Source organism: Eutrigla gurnardus (genome assembly GCF_963514095.1).
Source record: "Eutrigla gurnardus genome assembly, chromosome: 8".
NCBI classification, from domain to species: domain Eukaryota; kingdom Metazoa; phylum Chordata; class Actinopteri; order Perciformes; family Triglidae; genus Eutrigla; species Eutrigla gurnardus.
Genome location: NC_139922.1, coordinates 2,786,828 through 2,811,386, shown reverse-complemented (window position 1 = coordinate 2,811,386; position 24,559 = coordinate 2,786,828). Strand labels below are relative to the sequence as shown.

The window sequence follows — 24,559 nt, the reverse complement described above, 5'->3', positions numbered from 1 at the left end:
GGAGGTGGAACACTGTTCTGGGTTATACAGCGCTTTTTTAGCAGTTGGGGATTTGCAGGGAGTCACAGGTAGCGGCGGAAAATCTTCGTCTGCCGCCATGGTAACAGTTACTGGTGGCACGGGGCTAGCATAGTCGTGGCACGAGGATATTAGCATGTTACCTGGGTGAGCCTCGGAGGAGAAGGCTTTGTTGTTATGAGATCTTTTCCTGTCCCGGTTGGGCATTACATGGCTTTCAGTTGTCAAAGAAGTCACTTTAACTGGAGTTTCCTCGTTTTTTCACCGTCTAATAAAGTTTGGTGCAAGAGCTCAGCGAGAGTGAACCTACTCGGCAGCCATCTTGGCCCCTCCCTCTTAGTGGTCGCGCCAGAATCATTCCTCCAAAAGTGCTTAAAACCTTAAGATGAATCACGTGACCTCACGCTTGCGATGCATCTCAGACAGGAAGCATCCTTTTAGGGAACAACGTTGTACCCTTTACTCTCCTCGGGCCATTTGTGCCTATTTGTTTCGATAATTTGGGCTGTGACCATGCTTTAACCATGATATTTGTTCAATGTCTGTATTTTTGGACAAACTTTGGAAATTCAACCACTGATTCTATATTAAGTCTATAATCTATTGTATAATCAAAAGTGTTACATACAGCCTCCTCTGGACGTTTTTGTCCCATTGACTTCCAGTATACAGTTTTTCTCGATCGTTTACACACATTTTCTGAAAGCATGCCTCATATTCTCAGAACTCTACACACAAATCAAAAAAACACACACACAATGGGCAAAACCCCTCAATTCTCCTGCAAAATGAAACTTTACATTCAAAACAATGTTATTTCTTCTCAAAATGGTATTTTGTTTTCAAATGACACACACAAACCATCATATGAATAGACATTTATAAGAACCAGTTGAACACTGATGTGCTCAAAGTAAAACACGATGAACACTTCTTCTCCATTTACCATAATGACTTAGGCCTGTTTTTTGTCAGTACACACATAAATGTGTTGTAAAATATTTTAGAATATTGTTTTTATATATTTTATTTTTCCCACAAGAATACTGTAATGTACACAGTGTTCATCCAAACCAACACAAAGTTGCATATACAGTGGTCTACATACAAAACCAGAAGAAATGACTGTATACAGTTACAAAAAAAACTATCCCGCATCCTCTCTTCTGTTTCAGTCTGGCCACAGCACCTCATCCACATCACAGGCAATGCAAGCGATGGCCGAGCAGCGGGGGAAATATCGCCTAGCATGGCAAATCCATGCTAGGCTCCTCCTCGTACTCTCACTCCTCTGGCTCTGCCTCTGTTGCCCATGTTGGCATCCATTGCTCCAAAACAAAAGAGCTCACCTGTTGCACTTTTATGCTAATGCTCTGATTGCAAATTGTAAAACTGTGTTGCAGGTGTTTTCCCATGTGATGAGTCAGTGTGCATAGTAGGGAAATTAACTTTAGAATTTTGAATGGCAGTGTGTTCCTTGTGAAAACAAGAGATTTTCTTCATGAAAATTGTGCCAAATGCAGAGAATTGTGTGTAGTGTTTTGAAAAAAGTGTGTTTTAAAACTGCAATTTGAGTGTAAAGCAGGAATTGTGCTTGCAGTTTAGCAGAGCTAGTTCAGGGGGTTGGTCAGTGGCGTGCACAGGTAGACACTAGGTGGTGCTAAAGCACCTGCCCTTGCCCTCTGGACCAAGCAAGTGCCCTTTTGAAAGTTCGTTTTTTTCACACAAAGAAACACGAGACAATCCGGTCAATTTTCAAAATAAAAGCAGTGTGAACGCGCCTCAGTTGCCAAGCTGCAACTTGCATTTATTTGTCTCTGTTGTGAAGTAGCCGGTCTCAACGCCACAGAGCTGGGCATAAATTATCGGCTGCTCACAAGCTAGACGCTACCCAAAATCAGTAATAGATATGACATGATGATGACCACCAGTAGAGTTTGTCATTGGTATCCTACAGCATGTGAATCTATCTGTATACTTACTTAAGATGAATATTTAGTAGGCTATTGTGTAGGTTTACATTAGGCTAGGCCTACATAATTAACACTTGCAGTAATGTATTTGCTAAATGACAAACAGGCTATACCCAATTGCCTGCAGAAAAAGTAGCCCTGTGCCTTGTTGAAATATTTTTTCAACAAGGCACAGGGCTACTTTTTACTCTTTTTATTTACCAATTGCAGCATAATGCCTAGAAAGGAGAGGATAAGAAGGGAAAAAGAAAGGGAGCTACAGCAGGCAGCCCAGGGGAGCAGCTCTGTGGGAAATAAAACAATAGCATATAACGTTCAACATGTGCCTGTAATGTTTATTTATTTTTTAAATCTCACACTGCTATAATAAGGCAGCCGTCAGTTCTACATGCCGCATAAAGTGCCCTTATTTTTCACTGAGCACCTGCCCCCCAAAATGTCTGTGCACGCCACTGGGGTTGGTGCATGAGTTACATGTTGTGGTCATTGTGTCTCAAGTAACAGTATTTGTGTGTAAACAATTGAGAAAAACTGTAATAACATTTTTTCATCCCATAGCTGCAAATTTGTAGTTTTTATTATCTCTCAGCTGATTTTTCCTTTTTGGGCATACATGCACTTGTATATTTTTTCTTTTTTTTCCTATGGAGAAATTACACACAATGTTTCCGTTTCCCTTCCCACTGTTTCTGGAGTACTGCAGGACAATGGAATAAATGTATTTGACTGAAATGATTCTTATGGATGTGAATTGAGAAATGAGTGTGTGTGTGTATGTGTGTGTGTGTGTGTGTGTGTGTGTGTGTGTGTGTGTGTGTGTGTGTGTGAGAGAGAAAAGAAAAGTGTTTCCCATGGCCCAATGTTTTTCCATTTGGCTGTTTGTTTCATGCAGATATTGATGATTTAGGGCATGAGCTCCATCAATTTAAGAGAGCTTTGGACAGAAAAATACAGAGTGGTGAAGTTAAAAAGCCATGCGTTACATTGAGCTGGTTTGTTTTATTGAGCCATACAGGGAAGTTTTCTTTGAGCTCTTTAGACTGTGACAGATTGCTGTATCACTTCCTGTAAGCCCAGCCTCTTGCGAACACAGTTTCTCCACACTGGAACTAAATATGAGACTCAGTGATTGTGGTGTCCTGAGGATAGAGGAGTCCAGAAGGGCCAAGGTTCTGGATCTTGATGAATTTGTGGTCTGTTTTGCCACAACTGCCGTATCCTGCTGCTGTAGTGTCGTGTATCTAAGTATGGGCTCAACTGTCCACAGTAGTGGGGCTTCCATAAACGGCACATTGTTGTACCCTTTGTTGTACCCTTTGTTGTACCCTGGAGGTTTGCTCACTTTGAATTGACACTATCATTTTTCTATAGCCATACCTCCTTTAGGTTTAGGATTTAGGGCATGAGCTCCATCAACTTAAGAGATGATTTTGAGCTTGTTAGACTGTGACAGATTGCTGTAACCCTTCCTGTAAGCTCAGCCTCTTGGGAAAGTTTCTTCACACTGAAAGTGATCAATTAAATAGGAAATGGCACATTGTTGAACCCTTTGTTGTACCCTGGAGTTTTGTTCACATGGTTGACACACTGTATTTGTACCCTGTACTGTAGTTTTCATTTGTATGACCCTCTCCTGCACTTGGTCCCGCTCTTGTGTAAAACAAATGTTTATATGTGATTTCGATGACTTAGGGCATGATCTCCATCAATTTAAGAGAGTGGACAGAAAAATACAGTTGTGAAGTGAAAACTCTTGTACAAATTAAATGTTTATGATTTGAAAGTAAAATGAAGTTTATAATCTTTAAATATCATTTGTTGCCATTTTTATGTGCCCCTCTGGCTAAACACTGGTCCCTCCTTGGCCGAGAACTGCCACTGATGCTCATTAATATACGGATCAGCATGCATGAGGTGCTTTCATTGGCCGTAAAAATGGGCGTGTACAGGGCGGGATAAGAGGCGGATTCAGGTATGAACACTTGTAGGGAGCATTCCTTACAGTTGTGCGCAGGCATGGTTTTATAAATGAGATTTCTTTTGGCGTACGCCAACTTTGGCTTTTGGGCGTACGTACACTTTTAGTAAGAATCCTACGCAGTTTTATAAATGAGGCCCCTGGATCTCAAAATCACTGGATGGCTTCCGGCTCACTGTGGGCTCCAGGGAACCCATCTTGAGGGGGTCCTCACATATCTGCATATTTACCGATGGGGAGCATTTACAGTCCATATTGTCAAGTGATAAGAAGCCCAAACTAATTAGTTTGGTCCTGTAGAGGCTAAGCTCCGCCCCTTCCAGAGTCCCACCATGGGGTCTTCTCTTTGGACAGAATATGAACAGACGAGAGAAATAATGTTTCCATCGGTTTTAATCATTCGATGAATTTCACACGTTTATAAAATGATTTTACAGAAAAGGAGTCGCTTGTTAAAAACTTACAAAAACATACTTAAAAACATCAATAATACAAAACATCTCAAAGAAATGAAGTGAATTCTGAACCACCAGAGTCTGTGACATCAAGTCAGTTCAAGATCTTTTACAGGTCCTGAGTGTGGAACCAGATCCTGGATGATGAAGTGATGATCACGGCTTCACGTAGTTCCAAGAAGCTCCGTCTCAGAGTCGCCAGGAGAACAAGAAGAACTTGACTGGAACTTTACTGCCGAGTCTGCACATGTTTCTAGTCAACACTCGACATGCTGAAATCCACCTCTTCCAACCGGGTCAAGGAAGTGTTGGGGTAGTAGCAGGAGCAGATTTGGTTATCAACAGCTAATTATTAATGTCAATATGATTATCGATATTAATAATTATATTTAATATATTATCATGATATAATCATGAATAAACGGGGCACCACCCTGGGATCAGGGAAAAGATAACCTAAAACTGTATTCAGTCTCAATATAAAGGTTTTATACTCACATGCCAATCATCGTGATCATTGGCATGGAAGCATAAAAACAATCTAACAATTAAGAAGGGCGTGAAATTCAAGCACTAGCCTTCACAACCTGCTGTTATCCAGTGACATATACACAACAAGCACAAGAGACCGCTAGTTATAATATAATAAGATTTATTAAAATCAGTAATAATGATCACAATCAATAACACTGCAATTAACAAAGCTTTATTACCTAACTACCTACAAAACTAAGCTAAACAAAGGGAGAGACACACGTGGAGTGTGTGTGTGTTTGTGTGTGCGTGTGTGTGTGTGTGCGTGTGTGTGTGTGCGTGTAGAGAGAGAGGGAGAGAGATATGGTCGTCAGATGGAGCTATTCCTCACAGCGTTCAGGGGCGGAGCCACTGACGTCAGACAGGATCGCGAGAGGGAGAGAGAGAGCGAGAGGTGGAGCTACGTCCTCAACGTCCGGAGCTGGAAACAGCTGGCTTAGGACACGTGTGTGCGGCGTGTATGTGTGTGTGTGTTAGCGGGACACAAACAAAGAGAGAGAGAATGCGCGAGCGATATTCTGAGGCTCAGAAGGCGTGCCGCTATCACACGGGCGCGAGTGAATAAACTGGCGTTTATTCCGCGAGACCGGTCTTTTAACTGATAGTAGAGGCTTTCTGAGCTCGCCAATATGGCGGAGGTTAGTCGAAAACACTGTTACAGAAATCAACCCAGCTGCGTGGGTACACGATCAGTATTCAAATACAGCAGCACATGAACCAACGGACTCAGCGGTCCGCGATCAGAACTTAAAACACGTTAGCAAGAATTACAAGCATATCCTACACTATCACTTGTGTCTCTGCCCAGACTGATAGCCTCTTACTGGTATCGTTGCGTAAGCTGCGAGTCCGTCCTGGCGATGACAGCGTTCCGTAACGGCGGTAGTTCGTGGGCCCCGGCGTCAGCGGGGGACGTGATGAGTCGGCTTCGTCCAGACGAGAGCGGAGCGGGTTTCCTCTCGTTGATCAAACTCAAATAAAGAAAACAGTTGGTGTTTCCTCCTTCCACGAGCGGCGATATAATCGCGGCTTGGCGATTTAGTCAACTTACTTCAGACAGCGTCTGGTAGCTGGAAGGCAGGAACCGGCTTGGTTCCTCTTGTTGCAGCACTAAAATGGCGGTGTAGTTTTTAATCCCCTTTGTCCTGCAGTCCTGGCCGCATGTGTAGGCTTTTGTAGGCCGCATTGTGTAGTCCTTCTAGTGAGGTCCCAACAGAAGCTACCGTTCATAAGCTCGGTACGGAGCATAGTCACACAATCCGGAGTATGGGCCCAATCCTGCCTGGACCCAGATTGGATAGTCTAGTGGGAGTGACCTTTAAGTGTTCCCTTAAGGCGGGCTCACACCGGACCGAAAATCGGCGTCTTTGAGAGAGTCGGCGTCCGTGACATGAGTCTCCTTGGTGTGGTCGCTCGAATCGTCCCACGTCGGCGTTCATTTCAGCCGATTCAAATGTGTAATCCGCCATTCGAGTTGGTCATTCTTTTACCATTCTGATTGGTGGAGGCTAGCAGCTTGACGAGCGAATCAGTGAAGCCCGGAAGTGACGATGGTAAACATACCAGATAACCAGTGGAATCGAAGAAGGTGGTCTAGAGAGGACCGGCTACTTCCGGTTTTCGTGTTTTTTGGCCCACAATACAGATTAGCGCCGCCTGTTGTTTTGGAGTGTGTGAACCGCCCATGTCGTTGTTCGAGTCGGCCATATTAAGTAGCCCGACTTCATTTACCGACGCGAGTCGGGCAGTTCTTCCGGTGTGTACACACCTTTAGTCTCGCCGGGTCCTGGACCACGCTGAGTCCCGGATCTCGCTGGGTCCCGTACTTCGCTGGGTCCCATACCTCGATGGGTCCAGGACCTCCCTGAGTCCCGGACCTCGCTGGGTCCCGGATCTCGCTGGGTCCCGTACTTCGCTGGGTCCCATACCTCGATGGGTCCTGGATGTGAGTGTTTCTCTGCGTGCTGATCAGACGCTGCAGAGGAGTCTGGTGGGATGAAGGGATGAGGCGTTCCTTCATCTAATTTTCCATCTGCCAACATGAAGTGATCGATATGTAGAGGGAGAAACAGAAGAGACATTAAATAAGACGCCTGTTTGAGACACATTTACCAACAGAGAATTTAAATCGACGTACGTACCTGATTTATTCTTTACCCAACATCGACATTCTGAAATCCAAAAGCCAGAAAAGCATAAAAACAGAAGTGAGCATCGAATGAGGACAAATAAACGTTCCACTAATGGATGCAGAAGGATCACGAACCTGAGATCACGAGGACAACAACTGCAACAATGAACAACGAGAAAGGGATATAAAATAAATGTTTTCTTAGAAGAGCTCCACAGATGACATCACTGGTCGTACTTCCTTCTGTCAGCTCTACTTGGGATTCTGGGCACCTGAAAACAAAAGACTTTAGGCTTTAGGAAACTAGAGGTCTTTAGAGCTCCAGGGCAAAAGAGCCGACGGTTAGAAGAACAGTCTTACTTAGTCCAAACAGTGCAGTCCACACCATGGGGGGAAAAGGATCCTGGCTGACAAGGTTCACACACCGTATCACTTCTGTTGGTTCCTGAAACACACAAGATCCACAATAATCCTCATCACCTCTCACACTGGAACATTACATGAACACTGGTTCCCTGTTCTCCTGTCAGACTAGTCTGAAGGGAAGCTTTCTCACCAGGTTCTTTGATCATGTGACCAGCTGGACAGCCTGAATGCTTCTGTGCCAAACTACATCCTGTATCATCCATGAAGGCTTTGCAGAAATATCCTGCTGTCACATCACACACGGTGTCAGCTGTTGGCGTGCACTCGTGCAGGGCGAAGAGGCCGCGAGCTGAAAGCAGAAACACCGCCATTAAATGTTCATGCAAACACGTTCAGACAAACTTAAAGGGCCAGCTTGTCGGATCTGGAGGCGTACAACTCATCAGCATGCTGGATGTTTCCATTCACAGCCTGACACCGTGGAGCATGGGGTGCTACATGGGGGTGAACAGTTCATGGGTACAGGAAGGAGGTACCTTGGTCACAGGAGCTGCAGGGGAAACACTTATTCAGGCCGTTGGGTCGGTTCATGAAGGTCTTGTCGTCACAGGGCCGGCAGCTTGTCCCCAACTCTACTGTGCAGTCTTTTCTAACGTAGAAACCTGTTCAGACGCAAAGAGAGGATGAGATCAGCAACCAGTGTTTCCATACATGGACCAATGTGGCGCAGCGCCTCAGAATTAACATCGAGATTTTGAAATACAAATATCGTTCCGTTCATTCATCTCCTCATAGCACTCTTTCTCCCTGTCATTCTCGTTCACACACACACTAGTGTTTCCATACATTGATTTATTTGTGGCAGCCCACCAGAATATCAACATTGACCGCCACATATTGACTTAATTTTTTTGAACGATTTAAAATGGGTAAAATCGTATTGAATTGTGGAGCTGCATGCAGAGCACCAGCCCCTCCTCCCCTTTACTCTATCTCGCTCTCTCTCCCGTCTGTGAACAGCCCCTCCTGTGGAGCCGTCACTTAAAGTGGAGCAATGGAGCAGTGACTGGATATATTGTTCAGTTATTTGACACAAAGTACTTGCCAATCCCCCCAGGTAATTGGGCTGAGGCCCGGTGTCACTGGCGACGCCACGATAACTACAGGCCATCCCCAAACTGTTCCACAACGTTGGGAGCATGGAATTGTCCAACATCTCTTGGTATGCTGAAGCATTCAGAGTTCCTTTCACTGGAACTAAGGGGCCAAGCCCAGCTCCTGAAGAACACCCCACACCATAATCCCCCTCCACCAAACTTTATACGTGGCACAATGCAGTCAGACAAGTACCGTTGTCCTGGCAACCGCCAAACCCAGACTCGTCCATCAGATTGCCAGATGGAGAAGTGTGATTGGTCCCTCCAGAGAACGTCTCCACTGCTCTAGAGTCCAGTGGCGGCGTGCTTTACACCACTGCATCCAACGCTTTGCATTGCACTTGCTGATGTATGGCTTGGATGCAGATGATCGCCATGGAAACCCATTCCATGAAGCTCTCTACACTGTTCTTGAGCTAATCTGAAGGCCACATGAAGTTTGGAGGTCTGTAGTGATTGACTCTGCAGAAAGTTGGTGACCTCTGTGCACTATGTGCCTCAGCATCCGCTGACCCCGCTCCGTCATTTTACGTGGTCTACCACTTCTTGGCTGAGTTGCTGTCGTTCCCAATCACTTCCACTTTGTTCTAATCCCACTGACAGTTGACTTTGGAATATTTAGGAGTGAGGACATTTCATGACTGGACTTGTTGCACAGGTGGCATCCTATCACAGTACCAGGATATATATATATATATATATATATACACATACATATCCTATCACAGTACCACGCTGGAATTCACTGAGCTCCTGAGAGCGACCCATTCTTTCACACATGTTTGTAGAAACAGTCTGCATGCCTATGTGCTGCTTTTATACACAACAGAATATATAAATCACAACAGAATCACAGAGATAGCGAGGGGGGCTCACAGTCTGGTTATCGGACCGCCGGTCTTAAACTGATGAACCTTTACTGAACAATATGAACAGCTGAACACAATTATAACTGTTACCATGACGATCACATGTAGAATTTAATTACATGTATGAATATAGGCTGATTGAATGTAAAATAATGATCACAGTGTTTAAATAATGACAGCAGGCTACTTCCTGGATGGTAATATGTAACGAGCAGTGGAATAACTGGAATAAACACGTTGGTTTCCCAACTAAGTGACTGAGATACAGGACCAGATTATAGATCCTGGATCTGACCCTGGTCTGGAGCAGACTAGCTCACCAGCATAAAACCCCATGATACCTTAGACCGTAACATATGACATGCTTTCATGCTATCGGATCACAGTTAACTTCAGCCAGGATGAAGGGAAATCCCGGTTTAATCCTTATCAAGGTTTTGTGCAGGCCTCCGTTCTGCCAATCAGCCCTGAAAGCCTCCACAGAGCACAGTTAGCTAACTATGTTGTTGTTGTTGTTTACCTTCTCGGCACATCGGGCAGCATTGTCCTTCCATCGTTGTATATTCCCTGGAAAGGCAGCAGCGTCCTGCTGCCAGCAAGGCAGCAATCCAACCTTTTAAAGAAACAGTAAAGTTAGTATGAGTGTTTACGCTAGCAAACTGATATCCGGGTCTTCACTTTAACCCTTAAGAGTTCCTGGGGACATTTTGTGCCATTCTGTTTTTTATTTTCAAGACATTTTGTCTGTTTTAAATGAATATAGCTCACATTTTCCAGAAGATACTCATTTTTGAAACATTATAGAATTTTCATCTCAGTTTGTTAAATTAGCCTAAAATGGCTAAGCTACACAAAAACCGACACATTTGTTCCTAGCGACAAAAAATGTCCCATTAAAAACAGCTTTTTTTATCCCACATTTATCTCAACATAACTAATGCATTCCTTTATGTTAATATTTCCTTTTGGACTACTGGCTTTTCATTTAACAGTTTTATGCATGTCCACCAGGTTGGTGCTACTTTTTACCCATTTTAAGCATGTCTCAAAATGTCACTCTTTTTACTGTTTTCTGCAAGGGGCCTTGGTACTAAAATGACAAGTGTGTGTCATCTTTGATGTTGGTGTGTGTGTATGTGTGTGTGTGTGTGTGTGTGTGTGTCCATCTTCATAAATCTTTTCTCTTAGAAGCCACACTCTGTATGAGCAGTAGTGCAGGAGTAGTCATTTTGGAGATGGCAGAGAGACATTACAGCACACAGGAGGCTCTGGACATTATCATGCACTCCGAATGCGAGGATGGCCCCCCTAATCCTCCTCCGAGGACTCTGAGGCTGACATGGATGAGGCCTCAGAGGTAGAAGACCAGCTGGAGTCCAACTCCGACTCATCGGAAGACTCATCGGAAGATAAGAGTGGAGGGGAGATGGATGAAGTTGGGGCAGGATGGACTTCAAAAACTGGAAAAATTATTTGGTCTCCAACGAACTCTGCGATGCTCCACTACATCTGCTACATCCCAGCGGTTTGGTCCTGGGACCGACACAGTGGCCGGGTCAGTGATTCTGGCGGTGGCATAGTTTTAAGCTGCTGCTGACAGAGGAAATCCTGCAGCATATTGTTGACCTGACAAACCAGCATGGGAGAAGCTCAATCCGAGACTGGCGAGATGTTTACCTGGTGGAACTGCAGGTTTATGTGGGGCTGCTCATTTTGGCAGGTGTTTACCGCTCAAAAAATGAATAATTGACCCATCTCAGGGCCTAATAATAATAAGAGTAATCAATTACTACTTGAAATTAATTTAATTTTTATGAAAATTATTTTTTTACTTTTTTTTCTATAAAAATGGGGAGTTATGTAAACATATTGACCTTTAAAGGGTTAAAATTCTTAAAATATAATTCATATTTGGTATGTATATTTCAGACTGAAGTAGTTGACTGACTCGTTTAAAGTGGAAAAAATATTAATATACCATATTTTTACAGCCCTTGTTGGGAAGGTGACATTTTTTGTATTCAAAATCTTAGAAAATGTTAATATTGTGAAAAGGTTCAATATTCTAGGCTCAAAGTGTCACACTCTAATCCGTTTATTAATCCAAAACACCTGAAAAGAGTTCCTGAGCCTTTAAATGGTCTCTCAGTCTGCTTCAGTAGAATTCACAATCATGGGGAAGACTGCTGACCCGACGGTTGTGCAGAAACCCGTCACCGAGACCCTCCACAAGGAGGGAAAGCCTCAGAAGGTCATTGCCAAAGAAGTTGGATGTTCTCAAAGTGCTGTAAGCACATTAATAGAAAGTTAAGTGGAAGGAGAAATGTGGAAGAAAAAGGTGCACAAGCAGCAGGGATGACGGCAGCCTGGAGAGGATCATCAGGACAAGGACATTCATAAGTGTGGGGGAGCTTCACAAGGACTGAGCTGAGGCTGGAGTTAGTGCATCAAGAGCCACCACACACAGACGGATCCGTGACATGGGCTTCAAATGTTGTATTCCTCTTGTCAAGCCGCTCCTGAACAACAAAATGTCAGACGCGTCTTGCCTGGGCTAAAGAAAAAAAGAACTGGTCTGTTGCTCAGTGGTGCAAAGTCCTCTTTTCGGATGAGAGCAAATTTTGCATCTCATTTGGAAACCAAGGTCCCAGAGTCTGGAGAAAGATTGGAGAGGCAGAATGCAAGATGCTTGAAGTCCAGTGTGAAGTTTCCACAGTCTGTTGATTTGGGGAGCCATGCCATCTGCTGGTGTTGGTCCACTGTGCTTTATTAAGACCAGAGTCAACGCAGCCGTCTACCAGGACATTTAAGAGCACTTCATGTTTCCTTCAGCAGACAAGTTTTATGGAGATGCTGACTTCTTTTTCCAGCAGGACTTGGCACCTGCCCACACTGCCAAAACTACCAAAAGCTGGTTCAATGACCATGGGATTACTGTGCTCGATTGGCCAGCAAACTCACCTGACCTGAACCCCACTGAGAATCTATGGGGCATTGAGAAGGATGAGAGACATGAGACCGAACAATGCAGGAGAGCCGAAGGGCGCTATTGAATCCTGGTCTTCCATATCAGCCACAGGCTGATAGCATCCATGCCACGCCGCATCGAGGCAGTAGTTCATGCAAAAGGGGCCCAAACCAAGTACAGAGAACATATGCATGATTATACTTTTCAGAGGGCCGACATTTTTGCATTTAATACCGGTATCCTTTTTTTTTATTGATTTCAGGCAATATTCTAATTTTATGAGATATTGAATTTGGAGTTTTCATAAGCTGTAAACCATAATCAAATGTATAACACATAAAGGCTTGATATATCTTGCTTTGCATGTAATGAGTCTATATAATAACCACAACCCAAAGCAGTGAGTAGTCAAAAATGATAACATTTAACACTGTTTACAATATCACCAAAGACGAGCATTTTAAGTTTATTTTAAAACAATTTAGGTTATTTTGATTTCTTGTTTGTGTTGAGATTTAAATAAAGAAAAAAACATTTATCTTTAGATTTTTTCTCCTTTGTTTATATCTAATCTTCATTCCTGTTCATAGTGATTGACCGAATGTGTTAAGAAATTAACAGTGTATATGAGAACTATTATACAATTTTATTTTTTTATCCGATTAATCGATAGATTACACGATTACAAAAAGATTTGATAGCTGCAGCCCTAATAATATATTAGTTTCACCTTTTAAGTTGAATTACTGAAATAAATGAATGAATAAACTTTTGCAAGATATTCTAATTTTTCAAGTTTCACCTGTATTTGAGGACCCTTAGCAAAGACTCACTACTAATGTTTATTATTATATATTTAAATATTTTTTTATTTGATATCACTTGTTACATGTTTTACTTTTACACAATTTAATTGATCATTTCTATCCAATGTGCCTTGAATGTAGAGAAAGGTTATTGACAGGTTTTCTATGCCATAATATCCTGTAAAATCTTGTTCTATGGTGTTTAACATGCCTCTCCTGGTCCACTAGCGCCGCAATATCGAGCCGTCGCCCCTCACAACCCACCGTACGACTCCTGTTTGCAGGGCTGCCAACTTTTATACAAACCTTGGAGTGAGATTATGGGGGCCAACCAAAATGTTGCCGCATACACGGCAATTTTTTGTTTGACCCATCATCAGCATCATTACCATACAGCAAAAAAAAATTTAAATACCATTTATCAGTGATTCTCAATGTATTAGCCTAACTCAGAGTACTATGTAAAGAGGAAAACACTTATTAGACAATATTCAGAAGGAGGCCTTAATGTTTTGGATTTTCAAACCATTAATAGAATATTTAAGATTAATTGGCTAAAACATTGTTTAGTTAATAATTCCCCATGGTTTTTTATTCCCAACATGATGTTTGACAAGTGTGGTGGATTAAGGTTTTTGCTTTCCTGTCATTTTATTCCAGGTAAACTACCTGTCAAACTCGCCAACTTTCACAAACAAGCCCTTGAGACGTGGAAGATTGCTTTCAAGCACAACTTCTCCCCACACACATGTATTTTATGGAACAATCAACATGTTGTATACAGAAATAAGACCCTATTTGTGAAGGCGTGGTACGACCAAGGTATAGTGTTAATTTCTGAACTTCTAAATGATAGGGGGGACCTAGCAACCTATGAAGAAATTATCCATCAGAGAGGATTAGACATTTCTCGAACTCAACATTCCAGAGTACTCAAAAGTATATCCACCAATTTGCTGACTCTCATTAAAGCGTCACTATTATATGATCCTTTCGTAGGGAGGATTCCTAGATTGTGGCTGGGTGGAAAGGTTCTCGAGGAACGTTCATGTAATAATGCTCATATCAGAGGTGTAATGACTTCTACTCAAAGTCAGTGTCCTATTTCCTTTCATCGTTGGAAAGTAGTGTTTCCTAACATTAGCAGGAATATTTGGAATTAATTCAATAGATTTTTTGTCCCCAATGAGGTTAAAGAATATCATTAAAATGTTACACAGATATTACCCATGCAATGACTATTCATAAATTTAGACCTGATGTTTCCCCTGTATGTTCCTTCTGTAAAGAGGAGGTTGAGTCCTTGTCTCATTTATTTTATGCTTGTACTCATTGATGTAACTTTTGGACTCAAATCTCTTTATTAATCTGGGAAACTCATAAGGTCTTGGTCCCTATAACAGAATATATGGTCTTGTTTTTGAATGTACAGTCTGACAACAAGGAAGTTAATAATGTGATAAAATTGCTGTGTCTTTTGGGCAAATATCATATTCACAAGGCCAGATTTCTTCAGTTTCTTCCAAGCACAAACTTGTTTTATGGTGAACTTCAGACATTCTACGACTCTGTATGTCAAGTATTTAAAAACAGAAAAGCTTTGAAGACTTCTCACATCTTGAAGAACACTATGGATTACATTGCCAGATGATTTTAGTTGTTTTCTTGTTGTTATGAAATCAAACTGTATGTTTATGTACTTTGTAAAACTCCTCCCTGTACTGTTATTTATTTTTGTAATGTCGTAATATTGATAATAAAAGTATTAAAAAAGAAAAAAAAGACTTGATGTAGCCGCCTGCAGCGCTACCTAATGTGATGTATTGTGGGTTGAAAGCGATGCATGATGGCTAGAATTGACTGCAAAGACGTCACAGGGTCGCGACCATATCACGTGACCCAAAACATCGCGGGAACAAGTTTTTAAGAGCCGCTTCTTGCAGCGCTTGGCAGCGCGGTCTACGGCGGCTGCAACGGGCTTGTCCACACCTCCGCTACGCGGAATGGTTCTCATTGGTTAAAAGTTCAATGACGTGTGTTCAGGTCTGCACTCGGTGGCCACCTTGTGGTGAAATGATACTTTTTATTTTGGTTGCTTTGATAACATGGCTTAATCTAAAGTTCTGTGCATTGTGCTGTGAGTAGGCCTATTTATATGATGTGAGGTCTGGTTAATACAAATGTGGGATAGTGTGATACTTGCCATGGACACATAGTCACATGACCAGTCGCCGCTTCTTTGACTACATTTAAACCTCGCAATGGCGGATGGGATCGATTGTTGTTACGATCTGAGTCACCACAGTCTTAGCTCTATGTGGCTAAGCTAATGTTAGCTTACCGTTTTGTTGACGGGCCTTATATGTGGCTAAGCTAAGGTTAGCTTAATACGCATTTCGTTTACACGATGTCCGTTTACCGTAATATACTCACCTAAGACGGATAGTGTCGAAAACATGACGATTTATGCGATCACGTAGTTTCAACCATTAGCATTTCGTTCAGGAGCCAAAAATTGCACAACTGGAAAAGTACCTAAATGACGTCAGCAGGACGCGCCCACGGTCTTCTTCCTGTTTACGGCGGGTGGCAACTATCGTTAAAGTTGAATTACGCCACCTACTATGCAGTGTGGACCAGAGTACTCGTCCCATTAACTAAGAAATAAATAGAAACAAATAAACATGTATAATATACACCAATATAAAATGAAAAAATAAAAATAAATACATGATAAAATTAAGTACACGCCTATACATGTCATGTGACTGTTTTTTTTTTTTTTTAACAATTCTTTATTGAAAAAGTACATGGAATGTCATACAAAGGTAGCCTGTACAGATAAGAGCAGCATTGGCAGGTCTGTATTATGTAAGGATATTTAGAGAGGACCACATGTTGAAAGAGTTTTCAATGCCTTTTTGTTATTGGATTCATAAATTACATTTATATAATGTTTAACCTCATGGAAGAAAAGTACAAAATTATACAAATTTAGTTTTTTTTTTTACTACTACATTTATAATGCATAGATTTTGGCAGCTCTAGCCAACTGAAAACAACGCGTGTGTTGTGTTGTGTTGTCCCAACAGGACCCGAGGTGGTCCAGATGAACAGCTGTTGAAGCTCATCAGGATACGGAGCCACACGACTCTGAAGGCCAGCGAAACCATGCTGGTCTACAGTCCAGCCCAGGTGGCAAACATCTTGTGTTGTTTATTCTGTTAGCCATCCTTACCTTGTGACTGTTTGGAGGGGCTTTTGACCTTCAGTCTGACCTTCAGCAATCAGCCATTGAAACCCATTCCATGAAGCTCTGTACGCTGTTCTTGAGCTAATCTGAAGGCCACGTGAAGTTTGGAGGTCTGTAGCGATTGACTGCAGAAAGTTGATGACATCTGTGTGTAACCCATGTAGAACCCTCTCTGCCGGTACTCTGCGATGTGTTGTGCGACAAGAAACCAGGGAAACGGGCTGGTGGGCTCTGACACTCGTTTTATTCGGTCTGTCACAAAATAAACATAAACAGGAGAGACTTGAGCGGCGTACATGAGGAGGTTGTCGACACTTCTGCCGACATGTTCCAGTCAGACTCTCTTTTACTCATAAAATAAGAGTGTTTTTTATCAAAGAAACCAGAAAATAATATGTAAAAAATGTAAAATATCATTCCCAAAACGTTATATTAAATTGACTTAAATAGAAATAAATTAACTGAAATAACTTAAATTATTCTCAGAGGACCCTCATTCATTCATTTCACATGTAAATAGCATCGCCACATATTAACCAGTGGACATATAATAAACGTAATTAACCATCTCCATACCTGTCACAAAATAAACATAAACAGGAGAGACTTGAGCGGCGTACATGAGGAGGTTGTCGACACTTCTGCCGAGGAGAAAGAAAAAGAGTCACACTCAAAACAAAAACACCGTGAATCGGCTCTCGGCTAATGAAGCGTGTAATGTGAACATTAGCACAAGCTAACGCTAACTAGCGATATTCACAGACTGCTTCGGAGTTACTTTTTACACACACACAATGCAGTTAACGGTTGCTGAATCTGTCTTTATTTTAGATCGACAACATTTCGTTTGAAGATTTTCGCGAGCGTTCCCGAGGCGGCGAGTCGAGCCCGGCGCAATGAATGGGACGCGGGGAAACACCGCTGCCTGTGGACACGTACCATCACTCTTTCCAAACACTCAACTGCAGGCGGCTTCCTCCACTGAATCACGTGTTGTAAAGACGCTTTACCATAGGTTGAGGGAGGAGGCAGCGGCAGTGCTGCGTTTGGGGGCGCTTTAAAAAATGTGGCGCTTTGTGATGCAGCTCGAGATATAAAATGCTTCAGAATCGCTGTGTGTAGAAATGAGATCACGTGTATGTGTGAATCGAGATCGCAATTTTTTAACGATTTTTTGTGCAGCCCTAATTCCTTGTTTTAAAAATATTATACTCCAGGGATGTCACCAGGATTTAAAAATGAACCAGGAGAAGCATCTTTGTAGTACTGTATTAGAACTACAACCAGTGAAGAAGTCCAGCTAGTAACAAGTTAAAAGCAGCAGACATCGTCTTCTTCCATTCTCTTCTGTTGAACAAGAGTTACTGTCATGTTAACTTTTAGACACATTAAACATCGTACAAAGTCTGTAAAAAAAAAAAAGAGAATCAAAACCAAAAAGACATAGGTTTTACAGGACTGCTTATTTCTAAAGTATATTCTTTCTACAGACTATGATGCATTAATCAGTAGCCTATGACATTATACTGAAAATAAAGACTAAATAGAATAAAAAATAGAACAAAACAATTTTGGGTAGCTCCAGCCCCCCTAAAATAGGTCTTACAACGCCTGTTGGGAAACTGAAACTGGTGTGTGGAAATCAGCCACTATAGGGCTCCGGTCAGAGAAGACGCAGTCATCAGTTTGTTTACATTGTTTACTGCCAAAATGAGCGTATTAACGATGCAGTATGATGGTGCATAACAGATCAGTTTCTGAAATAAACACAGAAACACAATTGAGTTATTCCTGATAACTAACATTAATATATGCGCTTAATTTCTATGCATACTCGTACATGTAAGTAATAAACACTAACACTGAACCACTACATTTCTAAACTGACAACAAAGCCATGTTTTATTTCCACAATAAAACAGCCAAACTAGCTAAACTGGCCACTTAGCTCAACACACAGCTAATACTGTAACAGACTAGTTGCTGGAACAACTCCTCACTGATATTGCTGGAGTTCATCAAACACACTCAACAAAAGTCTGGAGTGAGAACTAGATTAGACCACATTAATTTCACAGTAGCAATAATTATAATTTACATCGTCAGTGACTTCTGCACCAATAACGGCATAAAAGAAATGAGCCAAAAGAGGGAAAACTATCGCTCTGTACTTTCAGAATAAGAGTTGTAGTTTCACAATAAAAGTCTCTGAACCCAATGTCTCTGAACATGAAGAATTAACAACAACGTCACTGTTATACATAATCCTCCACTACCCTCTCTTTCTCTGCAGATACTATCATATCCTTGAATAACAAAATCTAATTCAGGCTTAAGCCAAGTTTCTTGAACACACATGATTTCTGGTTTCTTTTTAGAATCTTTAATAAATCCGAAAACACATTCAGTTGGTCCCCTGTCAGTGCTGTGTGGGTTTTCTCTGTTTGACCTGCCTCTAATCTCAAAGTGGTTATCTTTGTCAGTTCCATCCACCCGCGTTGTCCTTGCACTCTTCCCTGTCTCTGAATAACTTGTGTAACCGTTTTGTTCAACTGCTCTTTTCATGAGTTCACAACCAACATGTCAAACTGTGCTGTCCACCATTACAATTACAATTACAATAACAACATTTAGCCTGCACAAATCTCCACAGTCTTCAAATCTATGATCACCTCTGCATTTAGCACACCTTTGCTTTTATCCATGAACCACAAAATAACACGTCTCGGCTGCACTAAGTAAAATAGACTATTCGCCCGCAGCCCCGGTGTCGAAGCTTATACAACAAAGCCTCGATCAGCCATCACTACGGATATCCGGGACTTTAAATATGTGGCTAAGCTAATGTTAGCTTAATACGCAGTAAGATTACACGATGTCCGTTTACCGTAATATACTCACCTATAGGGGTGGGCGGATCGATCCAAATATCGATACCAAGGTGAGTATTGGTATTGGATCGATACTAGCGTGTAGTGATGTTACCCGTGATTCCTCTGCTTCGGAGTATGTATTGAAAAAATGAACCAAAAAGCAAAGCGTGTATCTTCTTCTTCCGTTGTATTTGATTGGCGACTGCCATCCAGTTTACAGGTGCATTGCCGCCACCTACCGGACTGGAGTGTGGTACATTCGATGTGCAGTTAGGATAGATGACAAAAAAATAATAAAAATAAAATTAATTAATTAATGTTAGACCCTATCCATTAACCATGAGCCGACATATGCAAGGTCTCGTATTGATGATATCAAGTCCACCTTCGACCTGTTTCTGCCAAAGCCTATTCAGGAGGCAGTGCTGAACATGACAAATAAGGAGGGACAACGTGTGTATGGCATCAAGTGGAGAAGGATGGATCGAATGGACCTGGAGGCATATGTGGGTATGTTGATTCCCGCTGGCGTGTACCGATCTAGCAAAGAAGCTATGGAATGCCCAGTCTGGTAGGGCAATTTTTCGTGCTACCGTGACACTCAAGATGTTTCATAAAATCTCAAGAGTGGTTCGATTTGATGATAAAGACACAAGAGTAGATCGCCGTGCACAAGACAAACTTGCTCCCATTCGAGACATATGGGACAAGTGGGTGTCTCTCCTGCCGTTGATGTCAATCCAGGCAGTGATGTGTAGGTGTAGGTGCAAATTCTGCCCTCGCCGGAGTGATCTCAAAACATCAAAAAGGGTCCAAAAATGCAATGCACACATCTGCAAAGTTCACGCCACTTCTGCCTGCCCTGCATGCAACTAAGGGCACAATCAGACTGTTCAGACTATTCTGAAAAGATAGTGTTGAAATGTTAAATGTTTTGGAAATGAATGCTGACATGTTTTATATGTCAGGTAATGAGTTGGAATAAATGTCACAAAAAATTTGAAACTTTTATGTAAACAAGGTCTATTGGCCCTAAATTCCAAAACGAAGGGAAAACATTGTGGTAATGGGTTTGACTGAAGTAAGACTAAAGGTGTAACACAGAATTGATTGGCAATTTATACTATATGCTTTAAATAACAGTCAAAACCAGGTGGGGTCATTTTGACCCCAGAGGACAAAAGGTGCATGGCAATCGGGAGGACAACACCAGGGTTAATGATTGTCTTTCCTTCTGCTTTCTCTAGTGGGATATTGTTGTTTACTGCTTGTGAGTGCTTGTTTTGCAAGTATGTCTGCATCCTCATTGCCCTCAACGCCTGGGTTAGACCGTTCTCCCACTGTTATGAAAGCTGTATAACTTTTGGTGGATCTCCATGATCAGATCTTGCCTGCATGACTTCATGGTCTTAATACTGTTGAGGGCTGCCCAGCTTTCTGATGCTATGAGTGCTTTGGCCCTGTTGTTTCCCCCTAACCATCTCAGTGCAAGCGTGATAGCCAGGAGTTCTACTGTATATACTGATGCGTGGTCTGTTGCTCGCTCCTTAATTGCCACTTTATATTCCGGAATGTACACCGCAGCTCCGGTACGCCCAGTTTCTGGCTCTTTTGATCCCTCTGTGAATATTGCTAATTGCATAATTTTGTTCGATATACTTTTCAACTATGACTCCAGTAACTCCTTGCTTTGACTTATTTTTGAGCTTCTGATATTAAAGTCCACTGATGGCATCGGGAACAACCAGGGAGGAATTTCTGGTAAAGAAACATTAGAAGTATACTGCACGTTGCACAAGGCAACACTTTCTGCCTTAGCATTTCCAACCCAGCCTAAGCTCCAGAAGTTCGACTCATCATGCTCTGAGCAGTCCTCTAATATAGCCTTTGCTGGGTGAGATCTTTTATGGCCCTGCAGGTGAACCCAGTATGCCATCATGAGCTTTACCCTTCTTATTCTTAATGGCTCTTCCCCCATCTCAACCTGCAGAGCTGCAACTGGGGAGGTCTTAAATGCCCCACTACATACCCTGAGTCCTTTAGCCTGCTCCACATCCAGCTTCTTAAGGTGACTTTCTGCTGCTGACATAACACTCCCATAGTCTAATCTGGTTCTCATCATGGTTTGATATATGTTGATATACACTGAGTCCGTTGTATTTCTCCCTTTACAAAACCCACTCTGACATGTGAGGAAAAAAGATCTCTACTTTCTATGAAATACATCAACCTCTCTGTAACCATCTTTTCCATAGTTTTCCCTAATTGAGATGTAAGAGCAATAGGTCTATAGTTTGACGGGTCTGATGCAGCTTTGCCTGGTTTTAAAAAAAAACACTATAATCGAGTGTTTCCATGCAGCTGGAATCTCCCCTGACTGCCATACTTTATTAATTAATTTCAATATTACCTCTAGTGACCTGTCATCCATGTTGTCTAACATACAGTAGCAGATATCATCTTTCCCTGGCGCTGACTGCCGGGTGCTGGGGATGACCCCCTTTTAACACGTACATACTGAATGGAAGATCCAGGTACTCTTCTGTTGAGGGTTTTTTCCTGTTAACCCAGGTGTTTTGTGCTAGCATAGTATTCCTTTGTTGCCTGGCCTCTGCGGATACGTTTTCTGAACTGTGAACTTTGATTAGTGTTTCCGCCAATAGCATCGCCTTTTCTAAACTACTAAGCGCTGTTCTACTGTTACTTGTCAATAATGGGATTGTTATATTCCTTCTTATTCCACTAATTTCCCTGATCATTCCCCAAACATCCGACAGCTGTACCTCCTGACCTATCTTACTACAATATTGCCTCCAGCATGCACGCTTAGCTGATGTTTTTGGTATTGACTCATTTGCTGATTGTATTACAGCTGTGACTACATGTGTACTAGTTTTTCTTTTTGAGACAGGATGGGCCTGTTACACAGGTTTCAATCTTCATGCTCAGGTCGTCTCACTGTTGGACGACATAACTCACCTGACGTTGTGGCGTATTATTAGGCTTGTTCGGGATGGTCTTGGCTTGACTTGACTTATCACGCCGACGAGAGCTGCAGGTGTCTGAGGGGGCGGGCTCTAAAAGAGACGGCAGCCAAACGCCGTCAAGTCGGACAACAAAATCAACGTGACTACGGTGCTCAAGAGATAGGGGTCATTCCATGTGAAAACAGCCAAAATCGGGGTATCATGTACATGACACCTCTCAGATTTTGCTGAAAAGCGGTGAAAATATGCCTTATGTTACCAAACGAGGGAATCTGAAGTGTCAGGTCAATATCTCAAACGGTTTGCCCGTGGCGTCCATTTGAATTTCAAGTGCCACACCCCTTTTTGACACATGGGAATTTCGCATTTCATTTGTTGGCATTTTTGGAGGCCCATAACTTCTGTTCTCATAGTGATAGAAGGCTGAAAATTGCTCTGTAAGTTCATTGTAATGTGTACTACACAATTCCGAATCAACATTCCTTACTGTTTGGGTGAGAGGTGGGTCACCAAAGTCCAATTTTTTTTTGACGGCCAAAATTATTTTTCACTTTTTGGGTGCTCCTAGCACCACGATGAATGATCACATTTATTCTAAACAGGATTATTTGTTATATTTGGGACCTTTGCTCTTGCCAAAATTAATTTGAAGGGTATGGTACCACTGGTGGGGGTTTTATGGGGGTCCAAAAACCCTCCCAGGCAGAGGTGACTCTTTTGGAACCCTATATTTGGACCCCCAAATGACCACGTGGGCACTTGATGATCCTAATGAGATTCATACCAGATAAAGATACATATTTGTTCTTTCTTTTAATGAAATAAAACCTTTGACTATGAAGCTCCTTAATATGAATTTCATTCGTCAAAATGCACCATTTTGGACTTTTTTTTTCCAGAAGTCTGGAATGTAGATCAGGGAGAATTTAGTGATGATAAAGCATGAAAATAGTGGAAATAACTTAGTATTATGCTCAGTGATGGCAAACAATTAAATATTTAGACTGCTGGCCATTCATTTCCTGAAAATCACAAATTAACCCCTTATCCCCGATGAAAGAGACCCGCCTGTGACAAGCGACTTGCAGCACGAGCAAGTCTGCAGGCCACTGATGCAAACCACATTCTGACACCAATGGAGATGTTTCAATGGGCAAAAGAAAACATTAAGAACATTACATTCTTCTTTGTTAGTGCAGAAAATATTAAAAAACACGAGGAAACGTACAAATTGGAGAGACGTTACGCCTCGGCCAAAACGTTCAGTGGAACACGATCGCATCATTGCTTTATACCAATTTCCAAAGATAAGATACGGATGAAAAGAATATCACAGGATACAATATTAACAGATGTCGATGCAGGACAACAATCAGATTCAGAACACTTGGATACAGAACCCCAGTCAGATCAGCCACAAAACTACATTTTCCAGCCAGGAAAATACATTGCCTGTATCTATGATGATGTCTGGTTCATTGGAAACATTGTTGAACGTTCAGATAAACATGGTGACGTTTTTGTACAATTCATCTATGGATAACATTTATCCAAGAAATTGTGGAAACAGTAACATCATTTTGTTGTGGTCCTTTTGGTCACGTTTGTATTGGCGAGCACTGCGTCCATAGATGAATTTTACAAAAACATCACCATGTTTATCTGAACCTTCAACAACGTTTCCAATGAACCAGTCATCATCATAGATACAGGCAATGTATTTTCCTGGCTGGAGTTTTGTGGCTGATCTGACTGCGAGTGTTCTGAATCCGATTGTTGTCCTGCATCGACATCTGTGAATATTGTATCCTGTGATATTCTTTTCATCCGTATCTTATTTTTGGAAATTGGTATAAAGCAATGATGCGATCGTGTTCCACTGAACGTTTTGGCCGAGGCGTAACATCTCTCCAATTTGTACGTTTCCTCGTGTTTTTTTATATTTTCTGCACTAACAAAGAAGAATGTAACGTTCTTAATGTTTTCTTTTGCCCATTGAAACATCTCCATTGGTGTCAGAATGTGGTTTGCATCAGTGGCCTGCAGACTTGCTCGTGCTGCAAGTCGCTTGTCACAGGCGGGTCTCTTTCATCGGGGATAAGGGGTAAATTTGTGATTTTCAGGAAATGAATGGCCAGCAGTCTAAATATTTAATTGTTTGCCATCACTGAGCATAATACTAAGTTATTTC

General features: G+C 42.0%; 1 protein-coding gene and 1 long non-coding RNA gene across 7 annotated transcripts in view; both read right to left on the bottom strand.

Annotated features, from left to right (window-relative positions):
- Window positions 1-24,559, bottom strand: part of LOC311017226 — a 159,487-nt gene that overhangs the window by 128,830 nt on the left and 6,098 nt on the right. The window lies entirely within an intron of this gene.
- LOC311017204 (tumor necrosis factor receptor superfamily member 14-like) lies at window positions 2,775-15,944 on the bottom strand. 6 transcript variants are annotated; one of them, XR_014597601.1, is made up of 11 exons: window positions 15,689-15,944; window positions 10,002-10,094; window positions 7,992-8,117; window positions 7,646-7,804; window positions 7,450-7,534; window positions 7,225-7,361; window positions 7,100-7,129; window positions 6,887-6,990; window positions 6,732-6,835; window positions 6,178-6,291; window positions 2,775-4,730 (listed from the first exon to the last, which is right to left on the bottom strand). XR_014597601.1 is itself a non-coding variant. In XM_084015421.1 (9 exons), the coding sequence occupies exons 1-9, from the start codon at window positions 15,711-15,713 to the stop codon at window positions 6,686-6,688; spliced, it is 909 nt and encodes a 302-aa protein (XP_083871547.1). In that variant the 5' UTR covers window positions 15,714-15,944; the 3' UTR covers window positions 4,775-6,685. The 6 variants fall into 6 exon arrangements, 4 of the variants coding, with proteins under 4 accessions (XP_083871547.1, XP_083871548.1, XP_083871545.1 ...); XR_014597600.1 differs by having other exon boundaries at window positions 6,732-6,990; XM_084015421.1 differs by lacking the exon at window positions 2,775-4,730 and having other exon boundaries at window positions 4,775-6,835.

Bases quoted from the DNA above. Each gene is read 5' to 3' on its own strand.
- LOC311017204 (XM_084015419.1), bottom strand. From the start codon at position 15,713: ATGTTTTCGACACTATCCGTCTTAG. The intron at 7,362-7,449 runs GTAAGACTGTTC...TTTTGTTTTCAG, and splicing joins GACTGCACTGTTTGGACTAA to GTGCCCAGAATCCCAAGTAG. The intron at 6,991-7,099 runs GTACGTACGTCG...TCATGTTGGCAG, and splicing joins TTGGGTAAAGAATAAATCAG to ATGGAAAATTAGATGAAGGA.